This window comes from Notamacropus eugenii, chromosome 3 (assembly GCF_028372415.1).
Source record: "Notamacropus eugenii isolate mMacEug1 chromosome 3, mMacEug1.pri_v2, whole genome shotgun sequence".
Lineage (NCBI taxonomy): Eukaryota > Metazoa > Chordata > Mammalia > Diprotodontia > Macropodidae > Notamacropus > Notamacropus eugenii.
The window spans coordinates 122,004,447-122,019,403 of record NC_092874.1 but is presented as its reverse complement, the minus strand read 5'-3'; the positions used below and the strand labels follow the sequence as shown (position 1 = coordinate 122,019,403).

The 14,957-nt window shown below is 46.6% G+C and overlaps 1 protein-coding gene across 1 annotated transcript in view; it reads left to right on the top strand.

Moving 5' to 3' along the window:
* Positions 1 to 14,957, top strand: part of SND1 (staphylococcal nuclease and tudor domain containing 1) — a 498,025-nt gene that overhangs the window by 466,828 nt on the left and 16,240 nt on the right. The window contains exon 17 of the mRNA XM_072652826.1: positions 9,322 to 9,510. Coding sequence (XP_072508927.1) covers positions 9,322 to 9,510 — 189 coding nt within the window. The remainder of the gene's footprint in view (positions 1 to 9,321; positions 9,511 to 14,957) is intronic.

Sequence of the window (14,957 nt, the reverse complement as noted above, 5' to 3'; positions counted from 1 at the left end):
AGGAGCTCTCATAATCCATAGTTCTGAGAGGCTCATTGTGAATAAATCTTTTCTTATTGAATTTTGATTAGTATTGTAAAAAATGAAGAACACATCCCATGTTTTTTTTTTTTAATTCTCCCAGTTTTTCCCACCCTCCATTGGGGCAACAGATGGTTCCATTTGAGTTTGTTAGGGCCAGGAGAAAAGAACAGGCTATTTCTTGACACCTCCTTCCCAGAGTAAAGGCTAGGAAATGTTTTCCATAGTTAGAAGTCAACAGAATCATTGCAGGGGGATAGGTCTGTAGGCTCAGACAATGCCACCATGAGCAATAGCAAGTTGGACCATAAGTGAGTCATCTCTTGGGGAAAAGATCTGTCTTCAGTCTAGCTGCAGCGGATAATAACCTATTTTCCCAAGCTGAGTGTGGAAGGAAGTAAAGAGAGAGCCCCGAGGTGCTGAACTTTTTTTTTTTTTTTTATCAAAGGCCATAGCTATCAGGCTTATCAGATTTGTGGATCACAAGTCTGGGAGGGGTAGCAGATATTTTGGATGAAGTAGTTGGTACCCCAGTAGATCTAGGCAGGCTAAAATGATGGGCTGGATCTAATTAGATAATATTTACTAGGAACAGATGTACAGTCCTACATTCATATTCAAAATCAAATTTACAGGAATGTGGTTCATGCTGTATGTGGAGAAACAATGTGCCATACCAATTAAAAAAGCTTAACATGCTCCTATCTTAAGCTGCATTAAAGGGGAGTAGTAACCCCAAGAGAGATAGTTCTGATAGTTCTGAAATCTGTCCCAGCTTAACCATATCTATGAAATGGTGTTCATCTCTACATTCCCCTTAAGTGAGCACAGGTCTTCCACTTGAGTCTCCAGTGTCTTGAATGAACTGTACCAGCCAGTTGGTGAGTCATGTTGGAAGAGGGAGGGTGGGATAAAGCAGAAAGGGATTAAGACCACCTGAAATAGAGACGGGCACCCCTAACTGCTGTCCCTGCTTACTAGCTTTTACTTGTCTAGAAATAAAGGAATAGGCTCAGGGGCCTACTGTGCTGTGCTGCCTTCACTTGTACCTGGAGAAAAAGGAAGCTACATTCCCATTCTAAGCATGTTCAGTGCTAGCAAAGGCAGCAAAGCCTACCCACTGTGTTCACCATGTTGATGAGGGAGCCTACCTCTTAGTACCTTTGAGTCATCACTGCTGGGTTCACTAACCAAAAGCAGCTTCTCCTGTGTGCATCTCCAGTCTAGGTCAGCTGGGGAAGAGGCAGCCATAGGGATGCTCTCACCCTGGAGAATTGCCTGGCAGGGCCCATCTCAGCCCAACATGACGCTGGTTCCTCCCAAGAGACAGCTTCTTGTCTCAGCAACTCTGCAGTCAATTCCCCTCCTGATGAGCCAGAGAGCCCGAATGCCTACCTCAAAACAACTTTTTCCAGGAGGCTCTGGGACCAAGAAGTCCCAAGAATCTGCCAGTGAAAAGCGCACTGAACAGGAACAATTAGATCTCTCCTCTGAAAGTATTGGAACAGGCCCTTGGATCAGCTGTTGGAATCAGGTACCTGCAAAGGAAGGATTTGTATTTGAATCTGCCTGGCTGGCAGCTCATTTTTTTCTGAACCCAGGACAAAGTCTTGTCAATCTCATTAGCCATTCACTCTGAAACAAGCTATGTATTGATCTCCTATGAAGCAAAAATAAAAAAGTTAGTTTTCTTTTCCTTCCCACTTGGGCCTAGAACTAGATAAGAGCCAGAATTATTTCAGCTATATGTGGGAGACCTCAACCATGCTTCCTAGTCTCAGCCATGGATAGAAGGAACACCATCTGGAGGCCACCTGACCTGGATGAGAGCAGTTTTTTTCTCCCTCTTGGCCAAAAACAACTTTCCATAGCTAGAGGACCTTTGGGAGCTGCTAAAGCCCATACATATGCTCAGCCTACAGATGGAGCCCACCAACCTACTTCAGACTAAAGAGACTTCTGAGAAACATAGGGTCTTCTAAGCCAAACCTGGGATAGAAGGGGTTAAGACTCACTACTGGCCTCCAGCCTTGGGTTTTCCTAGGAAGATGAACAGTCTGCTTTCCTTATTGTCTGCACCGAAGGAACAGATTGCGTCAGTTTGTAAACTGTGTTACCGCTTGCAAAGGCTTGGAGTCAGCAGGTTTTCATTTCCCGGCAGATGAGGACGCTGCTGATCGGCTTGGCTGCTACATCTCTGCCTCAGGCAGGACCCAGGAGCCTCCCCATCATCCTACTCTTCATTCTGCACATGGGGAAAAGGCACTCAAGTAAAAAGAGCATCAGTCTTCCTGCAGACCCACTTACCTTGGGTCCAGAAGCTCAGGTCCCCTCTTAGCACTGTGCCAACTCATGCTTGACTGCCAAGCATTCCTGGGCTTTGGCTTATGCCAGTTTGGATGTCAAGAAAGTGGTTGCATGCAAAGGCTATATGCATTGGGCTTCAAGGAGTTAGATGCTTTGGTAGTGGTGAAGAATTTGGACTGAAGCTCCTCATTGGGAGCCACAATGACTCTTCCGCCTGCTTTCTCATTGGAAATGTGGAATAAACCTCCCCCACCCACCCACCCTCGCCAAGCTTTTCTGCCCTGGCCACTTCCCACTTAAGTCCCAAGAAGCTCCCAAGGAGCTCTCTTGCTACCAGTGTTGCCCCATTATCTCCTCACAGTAGTGATTGCAGTGGGATGAGCAGGGCTCTGCTGCTCCTCTTCAGTGTCATCACTGGCCAAGTTTATGGCTCATCTTACGGCCTTGTGCTACAGCCCTCATGCAGCATTAAGGCCAGCAAAACATCCAGCTCCTTAGCATGCTTTCTTGAGTCAAGTGAGGTCCCTCCAGCCAATTCTACTATAGGGTGGCCCCTTTGCCCACATGACTGGCAACCTGAAAGAGATGCAAGCTCTCTCTCTTTCTCCATCCCTGCCCGCTTTCCTTCTCCCTGCCTTCTGTTTCTCCATGCTTTCTCATTCCACCACTTCTCTCCCAGTGGCTCACCAGTACTCTGATTGAGCATAGGGCCTTTGAGCAAAGCAAACCCCACTGACTTCTTTCCCCCATATAGCAATTCAGTTCAACAAATTTTTTTTACAAGTGCTATTCACAGGAGAGAAACATAAAAAGACTACTCTCTGTCTTCAAGGGGCTAACACTCTAAAAAAGAGATGAAACATAAATAACTACAACACAGACGAGCACATAGTAAGTGCCCACGAGTGGTGCAAAGCCCCACGAGAGCTTTGAGAGAGAAAACATCCTCTTTAACTGGGTGGATCAAGTAAAATTCACTATCTGAGATGGATCTTCAAGGAGTAGGATTTCAATATGCGTTCCTATTGGAGAATAATAAGAGCAAAGGTACACAACCTCCGTGGGGCATAGAATGTGAAAATAGTTGTGAGGTCTGAAAAAGTAAATAGGTGCCATGGTGTGGCCTGAGGAGCTGGAGCTTTGGGGGGGCTGGCCCTCCCCAGCCTAAATCATTGCCTGTGTCACCCACTCACCCTTGTGCTGTTGTTTCTGTTTCTGTGTGCTAGATAATAATAAATAGAGTAATAATCACTAGCATTTTTATAATGCTTTACAAATATCATCTCATTTTATCTTGCAGCAGGTGCAGCCTTAAGTGTCATTTAAGGTAAATAATATGTAGAGCCAACTCAGCCCTGGAGGAAATCCTACCTCCCCTGGCTGATCTTAGACTTGGTTGTTGTCCCCAGAATGTTCATTGTATCTCAGCTGTATCTCAGCTCTACTTGGAGAGAACTGTTATCTTCTCTGACAGCCTGGGGTAAAACAGCTTTCCTTGAAGTTGCCCCAGGATGGAGGTATCCTGTATCTTGTTCTTTCCTTATAACCCTCGCAGGCCCTTAAGGATAATGAAGAATCCCCATCAGCTGTTTTCCAGCCATCCTAGAGCTGTCACTAGGTAATTTCCTAAGATGCCTCAGGGCTTTTTGCATAGCCCAGATAGCTCCTGCTGCATGAGTGGGAGAGGTTACTTCTGTCTTCCTGGCAGAAGAAGGAAAAGGGGATGGGGGGGTGCATGTGTGTGGCTTTTCCACTGGACCATATCCTGGTATAGTGTGTGTGTGTATATATATAGCATGTAGACCTCTGTTCTCTGACCCCCATCCCTACCCTTTTGTAGTTTCCAGATCAATTTGCCTTTAGTATCCATGACATTCTTACTTTCTGGACTTTTAGCATGGCTGCTTTTAGTCAGTTATTCTGCAGTCTCACTGGTCAGTAAGACCCAGAGAAGACCCAGTCACAATATTTACCCTTTATCTGTCCATCGCCATGCATGCCTCATGTCCTGCCATAGGGCAAGGTGGCTCCCCTCTCTCCAGAATTTTACATTTCAGTACCCATTCCCTAGAGGTTCAGGGATGATGGGCTCAGAAGTGTAAGCCATGTTAGTGGACAGCTTTGCAAAAGAGCAGAGATTTCGGGGCTCTTGTTTTCCCCCTGACTGTTTCTTGCTACCAGCATGAAGGGACATAGCCCCCTGATATTGTTCCTTATTTCTTAGAGTAAAAAACTGATTTTATCCAGTACTTCTTGTAAAGGGAGAAAAGAGTCCTGGTCTAAGGGAAATAGACGTGGGGAGGGGCACATGTGTTTGGAGATGACTGTACTTAGAATTTGTTTCTGAGAAGGAAAGTTGTAGGGAATGACGTTGAGAGCCCTACTACTGTTAGGTCTTATCTAGGACCAGCAAGCACAAGGGTGAGTGTCCGCAGGGCTTCTCCCCTTCTGTGACAAAGGGGTAAGATCAGACAGAGAAAGACAGCCTCCCTCAGTGGACACGGAGGTGTGTGCCATGCCCAGATGCAAGGAGCTCTTCCTCAGTAATTAGAAGAAACCCAAATTAACAGCCTGTGCCGTTTGTATTAATTTGGTAAATAAGCCAGAACAATTTCATTAGTGGCACATTAATGTGCTTGGGAGCAGGAGGACGTGTCCTGCTGTGAGGCAGCAGAGTCTGCACATTGTCACCTCCAGGAGACCATTTGGGGTCAGGGTCAAAGGGAGGCCCAGCTCAGTGCCTCTGACCCCAGCCCCTTTACTCTTGCTGTATGGTCAAGGAGTGGATCCGACACACCATAATAGAGGTAGCCCCCATGATACCCTTGGGGGGGGGGGGGCTCATCCTGTTGTTCCTTCTTTAAGGACTTAGCAATACAAAATACACTGGGCTTAGACTTGCTGACTCAGTAGATTGAATTGGTTTTCTTAGGGAATCAAAGAGGAGATAGGAAAGGGCAATAGAGAATAGAATGGGGAGTTACGGTTCCCCAAAGAGTTTCCAATCCAGAGAAAGGGAGACCTGAGAAATAGCTAGAAAGCGGATCCCATAGTTTACAAAAGCCCCATTCAGCCTCTTCCCTGCACCTACAGGGAAGTGTAACAGAGTGGATCTAGCTGGTTTGGGTACTGTCCCATAGGTAACTGGATTCAAGAGACAACAAGGAGTGTGAGACCAGGCTGACAAACCAATAGGCAGCTTTAAATAGATGGAGACTGCTTAGCACGAACCCTTCTACTAAGAGTCGAAAAAAATACAGAAAATAACCTCCAACTCCAGGCACCCATCAGATGTTTGTGAGCTCTGCCTGTGCTCATTCAAACAAGGGGCAGAGAGAGGAGCACAGTAAGTAAACCTGGCAGTACTCTGTCTTTAGCTACACCGAACTGAGCTTTCCTTTAGGTGTCTTGACTGCCTTCTTCTAGTCTAACCAGAGACTCACTTGTCATTTCCCTTGGCATAAAGCCTTCTGTTTGCCTTCCCATCAGAGTAACTCACATCCTTATCCTAGAATAGTGTACAATGTGTATATGTGTTCATCCCAGCCTCTGTACGAATGGAAAGCTATGTCCCCCTAGGGTGATGAGGCAGGGGAAGGAGGTGATGGGGTAGAGCCACCATCTGTCCTGTGTTGAAGCTGCTTACACCCTCCTGGTCATATTAGCCCATAGATTCTCTCTCTCTCTCTCTCTCTCTCTCTCTCTCTCTCTCTCTCTCTCTCTCTCTCTCTCTCTCTCTCTCTCTCTCTCTCTCTTCTCTCCCCCCCCTCTTTCCCTCCCTCTCCCTTTCCCTTTCCCTCTTCCTCTCCCCACCCTTATCCCTCTCTTCCCTCTCTCTCCCCCTCTCTTTGCCTCTGTCTCCTGTCTGTCTCTCTTATACTCTCTTTCCCTGCCCCCTCCCTCTCTCTTCCTCTCATGCATGTGTTACTCATTCTCAGGCCATCTGGCTACCTATGGGAATCACACATAAGCTTATCTGACACCAGAAAGAGAAACAACCCTGTCACATGCCATTGTATATAGTTTCTAAAGGAGATCACCATCTCCATAGTTCATTCACCCTACTCCTCCTGATCCTCTCCTTCTGAGCTAATAACAATCAAGGGGTCATATATTCTGTGGGCCAGAGCAAGAAGAATGTTCTTTGATATACTGGGGCTTGCCCTATTCCCCTGATAGGCCCCAGATTTTGCCACAGTTCTCCCTAAAAGACCAAAGAGTCCTCAATTCCATTAAATGACATTTTTGAATCCTACTTAAGCCACTTACTGGATGTGTGATCCAGGACAAATTGGTTAACCTCTTTTAACATCAGTTTTCTTATATGTAAAATGTCAGTGATAATTACACCTATCTCAGCAGCGTGAGACCATATAAAATAAGGTATATAAAGTGCCTTGCAAACCTTAAATCACTGTTTAAATGTTAACTACTGTTCAAAATACCAAGCTGGGTACTACTGAGGCTATAAAAATGGCTATGATTTAGTTCCCTCCTGCAGAGAGCTTATAATCTATAAGGAAAGATAAGCAAAGCATACAGATAACAGTATAGGACAGAATGGTGATGTGGTGCTCTAAGAGAGGGATGAAGTGCTTTAAAGGTTCAGAAAAGGAGGAAATCCTTTTAGGATATCAAGGAAAACTTTATGAAGGAAATAACATTTGAGCAGGGGTTTAAAGATTCAGTAACATTTCAGTAGGCTGAGATACAGGGCAAAGGCATTTTCAGAGGAGGAGATAGCTTTAGCAAAGGTGTGGAAATGGGAAAAAATGAAAAGCATATTCAGGGTGAATCGTGGAGTCTAGTCTGGCTGGTGAAACAAAGGGTGTATGTTGGAAAGTAATGAGAAATAAGGCTAAGAAAAAAGTTGGGGTGTGTTGTGGAATTCCTTGCTTGCTAAACTAGACTATGAATGTTCTTTATTAAGTAAGCCCTGTGTAGACAGTGGTAGCTTTTGAGTAGGAAACTGTTATGATACAGAGCCTCAGGAACATAAATCAGGTGTCACACCACATCCATGGAGGGTGAATTCTGCCCCTAAAGGGCAACTTCAAAGCTGAGGGGAGGCAGGTTACAGAAAAAGATGCTTTGACCCCACAGGCTTGTAGAAGGAATTGTCACACACCACCAAAGACCAGAAGAAACCCAGGGAAGCAGGAGCACCTAATCCCTCCACTGAGCTCAGCTCTGGCTTCCCTTGGGGTCTGTGGTTTGATTGAGAAAACCACAGCAGTAGAAACGGTAATAAAAAAGGGAAATAATAGTAGCCTATAGGTGACAGCTTTATATCCTCCTACAGCCCGCTCCACAACCCAGTGCCAGAGCTTTTTCCTTGAGTGGCTGGCTGAGATCAGGGACTTGTCAGGCCCAAGTTAGCATATTGATTGCAGGCAGAAAAAAGGCTGGTTTAGTGCCATGGTCAGCCCTACCTATTAAGAAAGAACTGGGCTGCTCCCGAAGGCCATTGGTCCTTTCATGAGGTTTACTGGTTCTGAGATCCAGGCACTCTGGGTCTTGCCTCAAAAAAGAATGATATAAATTTGAAGTTGGTGACAGTGGACAGAAATTGCCTGGTGTGTTTTTCATTAGATGCAATGGGATTATGTCCAACTTTTCCCTGATACAGCTTTGTCTCTCAGCACTGGTCTTTAACAGTCTAGATCAGGGGTTCTTAACCAAAGGTTTAGAAAAAGTGCTAATTAATGGAGCTCTGAATAGAATAGTAAATTTCAGGGGGTCCATGAACCCCAGGAAAAAGTGTATCTTTGTTTTCACTAACTTTTTCCCCATGACCCAGGCTGCTGCCACTGCTGGCTCTGTCCCAGGCACTAGTGAATTCTCAGGTATTTAGACATTCATTTTATTGTTTAATCGAGCTTGAAGCCATTTAAATTAATACAAGTTTTTACACTCGGCAGCAAAGGCTTTTTATGACCCCTTTTAGTGGAGTGAGAAGGGAGGTGAGAGGACAGTCAGGAGTGAAATGGAAACTGAGATAGGCTCTTGAATGAGAGAATAAGGGTCCTCAAAAGATGGGAAAATGGTTACAATATTGGGAAGCCAATATTGGGAAGTTATTGCCCACACCAAGATACCATGCCATCTATGAATGCAAGGCATAGGATTTAAGATTTTTGTTTGTAAGGGACCCTAAAGATCATCTCGGCCCCATCAGCTATGTCTGTCGTCTTCTCCCTATCCCTGCCTGGCATTCATGGCAACCACTTTTATTACCTTCATTAAAAATTCATTCATTCAGCTCCTCCAGGCAAAGCACTGCCTCCCCAATCCTCAGGGACAGCCTGGTTCCCTAAGGGCCCGCTTGTCTTTCTACTGCAGAGCTGCAGGTGGGAGCTGGAGAAGGGTGGTAAGCGAGCACCAGCCATGTTCCTCAGCCCTCCTTTGCCAATCCCAAAGCACATTAGTATTAGCTATCCTAAAGCAAAATCTCTACTGTGTCCAGCAAACTGGAACCAGCACTCCCTCTGCTTTGCCTGCCCTCTGTGCTTCAGCAGCCCAACATTGGACCAAGGCTGCTTTAGTGATTGGATTCACCCCCTGAAGCCCCAAGTTTGTGGCAGATCAATGGAAAGGTCTGGGTTGGTATAATGGATATCCTAGCTGGCTGACATTCCAGCTGGGGATCCCCAGACCACAGGGAGGAAAGGAAAGTCTCCAGCAGGCTTCCTGTTAAAGGGACATGAGAGAGAGGCTCTTTGGTGACATGATTTTGGACAATGAGAGCATAGGCCTTAGAATTAAAGAGTTCTAAGAAGGGCAGAGAGATTGGGGAATAGTTCTAACCACTGATATTCCCCTGCCTGAGACATCCTTGCCCGCTACTGTTTCCTAGAGCAGATTCAACCAGATCTCAGTTTATGAAATGTAAGAACCCAAGAAGTATCAGAGTCTTCTGCACACACACGGTCCTGCTTTTCACCCCCAAATTCATCCCTCTGCTGACTCAGGCCCCTCTTTCTGCGTCCCCAGGTGGAGGTGGAGGTAGAGAGCATGGATAAGGCTGGGAACTTCATCGGCTGGCTGCACATCGATGGTGCCAACCTGTCAGTCTCACTGGTGGAGCACGCACTATCCAAGGTTCATTTCACTGCTGAGCGTAGCTCCTACTACAAGTCTTTGCTGTCTGCAGAACAAGCTGCCAAACAAAAGAAAGAGAAGGTAAGTAGTCATGGCAAGGAGGCTGAGGGCGGGGGTGGGGGTAGGGTGCACCACATGGCATGTTGGAGATGGAAGAAGAAGCATCCAGAGCCAAAAACCTGGCAGCAGATCTATCTGAAAGTCTTACAGAGTTTCTAGTAACTCCACCATCTTCTGTCTTCTTTGCCTATCGTAGGATCATCAATTTAATACTGGAAGGGACATTAAAGTTAATGTTGTCCAACTCCTTCATTGTACAGAAAAGGAAACTGAGTCCCAGAGAGATGAATGACTTGCCCAAGGTTAGAGTTCAAACTCAGACCTTCTGACACCAGATACAGTGCTTTTTACTAGTAAGTCACACCCAGGAACAGGAATCATTCTGCAGATCTCAGCTACATGGCTGGGGATGGGGCTCTTCTGTGCCCCAAATAACCTGGGACCAACCACCCAGAGCTGGAGTTAAGAAGTTTCTACTAAAGGCTGTTCTGATGCCTCTGCATGCTGTAGAGGGACCCCTGGCTTTTCAAAGGCCATGCCATTGGAGCTAAGCTTAGGCAGGTGCTACCCAGCTGGAATGGCGTCAGTGAAGGACCATAACTCTGTCTTCTAAGGGCCAGGCTCACTGAATTTAGACAAGCTCATCACCAGATTAGCTATAGGATGAAGATTTTTTTTTTCCCCAAAAAAACAACAGTTCATCACCTACTAAATTATAAAAGGATTTCTAATTGGCATCAGTGGGGCCCATACCCACAGCTAAAGAATTACAGATCTTTGAAATCAGTCAACAGGCATGTTGCAGAGACAGGGATGCCACAAAGGGAACCATCTGCTTGGGTCAAATGGGTTTGGAAATTGTTTGTCTCCTCTTAACCCCTCTTCCTCCTTGACACTGAATCATTCTGTCCCAGGTACTACTATCATTCATGGCATAGCTCAAGAATATACATTTAGTCTCAGTAACAATAAGGCAACTGGAGTGGAAGACTGGAGTAAGGTAGATAACATAAAGACATTTGGGGGTGAGCCCTCAAAAGTAAGAAAAATGGGGGAGCACTGTACTCTTACCTGGCGCCTGATTTCTTCAGGATTCCTTGTATGGCCAGAGGCCCTAATTTGAATCTGCTTCACGTTACCCCGCTGGGAAACCCATTTTAGAAGCTACCCCCAGAGAGACATAAACCTGTTAGGATGGCAGATTTACGGTATATCAGCCTCTGCAGATACAGCATTGAGGAGATGGGGGATGGGTCAGGAAACATTTTTGGGAAACAAATCGTCAATTAAAGAACAAAGTACTTTGGTGGTAGGAGCCAGCCTTCCCTGCCCCCACCTACCCTCTCCAAAAGCCTGGCAGTGGTTGACTTACAGCCCAGCACTGATAATGGGGATAAATCAATCGGCCACCAATTTGTCAGGGTTTCTCCATGCTTGAGGAGGATTTTGTAGGACAGCCGTGCTGAGCCATAAATTTGTTCCAGGAATAAATGTTTCCTTCCCTATGGGGGTAATCATCTGGTTTCTATGTCTCTGATTCCCAGAGCTGGGCCTGCTTGCCTAACTAAAGGCAAGGGTTCCTCTGCTCTTTTTTTCACTTCTCCTGCCCATAGCAGAAGACTCCTTGCTCCATCTCTTACGTCTTTCTGGCCTTTACCTTTATTCTCCTGGATGGAATTGGTTTCTTCCTCTAAAATTTCCCTTTTCTTCCTTCTCATCCCTGCCTTCCATCCCAATCCCAACAACCCACCCAAAATAAGGCATATACGCAATCCTTTTGCACTTAGAGCTTAGAAGTAATAGGTCGCAGTTCAGAAATCACCCACCATGATGAAACAAGCAGGAGATAGCAATCTTCCCTTTAGTTGGTTTGGCGGTAGAAGGCAACACACACACACACACACACACACACACACACACACACACACACACACACACACACACACACACACACACACACACACACACACACACACACACACACACACACACGCACGCACACACGTTCCTAGAAGGAGTCTTGTCTTTTTCTCCAAAATTCAGTTTCCTAAACATCTTCCTTTCCTAGCCTCCATCCTAACCTAGGCCAGCATTTTCTGTCCTCTACAAAACCCTGTCCTTCCTACTGCATTTTCTAAGCTTCTAAGAGGGAGATCAGAATAAGTTGACTTGTGTAGGTGAGCACCATGTCAGCAGAGGTTTAAGTCCTCTCTGAGTACTCATGATTAGTAGGATGAACAGCAAACACCCATTTTCAAAAACCCAATTCAAAAACTGTGTCCTTCATCACTCCCACCCAACCATCCCATCGCTGCCCATTGCAGATGGGAACGATTCTCCAGCCTCTTGAGCCAAAAGAGAGGCCAGGCCCCCAGGGTTAGGGCCGAATGGGTGATGAAGGGAGCACATTCTTTGCCAGGTGTTAGAATTGGATTGTTATTATTTACTGTAAGTAGATTTGGCTGAATGAGCCCAAGTCATCATTTGCTGTTGCCCTTTGATAAAGCCAGCAAGTCATTATCAATGATTAATGACTTGCACAGACTGCATGTTTTTATTTCACCCCAATTAAAGAGCAGGGCCTGACTCCCGGTACCAGGCGTTACCCTCCTCTTGGGCTCTTCTCCCACCCATCCCCTACCCTTCTTCAAGGGCCCTGTAGGTGCTAGGTGAAGCCACTAAACCTGCTGCATATGGATCTCCCTGCAGGGCCTGGTTTGGCTTAGCTGGCCTTGGGGTGGGGAAATTTGGTGAGTGTTTAGAACCAAGAGCCATTTAAGACTCACACAGGGTCTTAATGTATGTGTGGGCAGCACGTACATTAAGATAAGTCTTGGACAAAGTTACCAAGGTATTGTGAATGAAAAAGGGATATCTGTGGCCACAGAACCAACAGGAAGAGGTGGATTTTGGGGGTATTAGTATATCAGAGCCAAGGAAAGGCAATTGCCAAGTGCCCAGGAACTGGGCCTCTCCTCTCTTCTCCTCTCTGGGACTTTGGGAGAGATCTTAGGAGAAAAGCACAAAACTGGGGGCAAGAGGGGTAATATGTGTGCTTGCCTGCACACACTCACACCCAGGCATGCATACATGCATCTATTTGGAGAATCTGATGACTGGATTTTCCATTTAGTAGCTACCCCCTGCGGGGCTAATTCCTCCCTGTCCTTATACAGACTCCTTAGTGAAAGGGCTGGGTAGAGCCATACCCTCCCCTTAGTAGGAGGCTGACTAATGGCAAACCCCATTTTCCTCCCAGGTCCCTCAGTAGACCTAGAAACCATGGGGTCAGCAACCGTTGCTTTTTTTCCATTGTACTGCCTGTTTCGTATCTCTCCCCACCCCATCATGGCCCTAACTGGAAAAAGAGGGTTACATTGGCCATTGATTTTGTTTTATTTATTTTGGCTCCCCTGCTGCGAGTGTCAAGGCATCCTCCACCCTGGCCCCAAGCCAGCACCTCCCCTGAAGCCTGAGAATAGCAGTATTAGAGTTTAGAAAGGAAAGACTTGAGCCATCAGATCCCCAGACCAGGCTTCCCACCTCCTGCCAAGTGAGGACAGGGGGGCTCCCTGGGGAGGGGAGAGGCAGGATGGGAAAGGAAGCTACTACTTCCTGACCTGATTTGCCCTTCACACCATTCTCCTATCCTTGGTGTCCAGGTTGAGCTGGTTCTTTACTTAACTAAAGCCACACCAACAGGTCATGTTTCAGAGCCTGACATGAATGTGCAGTGTGCTGGGGCAAAATGGAGGTTTGTAGGGCAGAGAAGCTTTGGGGAGGAGCTGGACTTAACTTTGATTTGGAAGCATTGCTGCAAAAGAGTGTAGACAGGGCCATCCTTGCATGGAAAACGAAAGAAGATCCTGTCCTGTCCTAGCTAAAATTGCTTTCATAGATCCAGGCTCAAAGGAAATCTAGGTGGTGGCTGCTGCTGCTCCTGCTTCTGCTTTCTTTTTCTTTTTTTCTTTTTTTTGGCACTAATCCACCAAATAGATGAGCCAGAAAATACAGGTGGTCTCAGGGTCTTCTGTGTAAGGGTCAGCCAGCAGCACCCAAGTCCTGCTGCTATGAGATTAGGCAGAGCCCTGCTCCTGTCACCCTCGCTCCCAGGACTTTGACTCTGGAAGCTGTTTCTCTATCCTACCTCACTGAGGAGGCTTGGGGAAAGCCAAAGTGCTGCCCTCACACAAGTGCAGGAATCACTGTGGCTCCCTGGAAAGAGGGCCTGGGGTTCCCTTGTATCCTTTCAGAGGCCTGTTCAGCAGCAGTCAGAGGAGTGTCAGCCTTGAGGATTGTAAGTGACATACTTCCTCTTGGTGATCTGGAGTGATGAGGTGAGGGAGCGTGTGCTGGCAGTGAGGACATGGCGTTAGCAGATGTCTTGTCAATGTCTGTCTTCTCATGGCACAAAATCCAGAGTGGAGGGGGGTGAATCACTATCACAGAGCCCCCTCTTCTCCAGGAGCAGTGCCAGGGAGGGGGCGTGCCTGGTCTTGAGCCAGTTTCCCCCTCCAGCCTGCCTGTGGCCGTTGGCTTTGAGGACCCCAGGGGAACAAGAGAGTGGGCCAAGCTGAAGCACAGGTCGCCTTCCCGGAGGTCCTCCAAACCTCCCAGTGCATGGGCCTGTTATCTCAGGAGTATTCTAGAGCTAGAGCCACAAGGAACCTTAGAGGTCATCAAATCTAACATCCTCCCCCATTTTACAGGAAAGAAGACCGAGGCTTGAAGAAATTCCATGACTTGCTCAGGGTCACACAGATAGTAAGCAGGAAAGGCAAGCTGGGAATCCAAGTCTTTCTGACTCCAAGTTCAGCAGTCTCTCCACAATATCATTAGAGAAAAGAGTGAGCAAAGCTTCAGTTAGCATGGGGAGAAAGGATCAGCTGCAAGCTAACTCTTCCTACTTTTGGTCCATTTTTAATGTAAAAGATTCACTTGCTGAAAGAGGAAACCAATTTGATTTGTTGCTAAAAGTGTCCAGTAAGAAACACACATGCACGCACGCATACACACAACCCTCCCTTACCCTTGGATTTCCTCTTCCTCACCATTAGCCTTTGTCCTACTGGCTCCTGGTACTCCACTTCTACAGCCTTTGGTTTCACTCTCTCCTTAACATGTATGACTGTAACTACTTCCCCTCCCCTATTCCTAGGCCAGTGTGGGCTTCTTGGTGTAGCATTCCCCTTAATGCTACTGAATCCCCTTGAGCTATCACAGGAGGGATCAAGGAAAGATTGATCCCTTCTCTCCACTGTCTAAGAATACCAAGATTACTCCCTTTGTAATGGCAAACTTCTTTCCTGCCCAGTCTGTGACTCCTCTTGTTCTAGATGTCAAGAGCACAGCCTCCTACTGTGGCCTAAATGAACAAAGATAACTTCTCTTCTCTTTTGTGCATGGAGCCTAGTTCTGTAACCAGAAGTTCTCTTACACCTCAGAGTCAATTCATTCTGGACTCATCC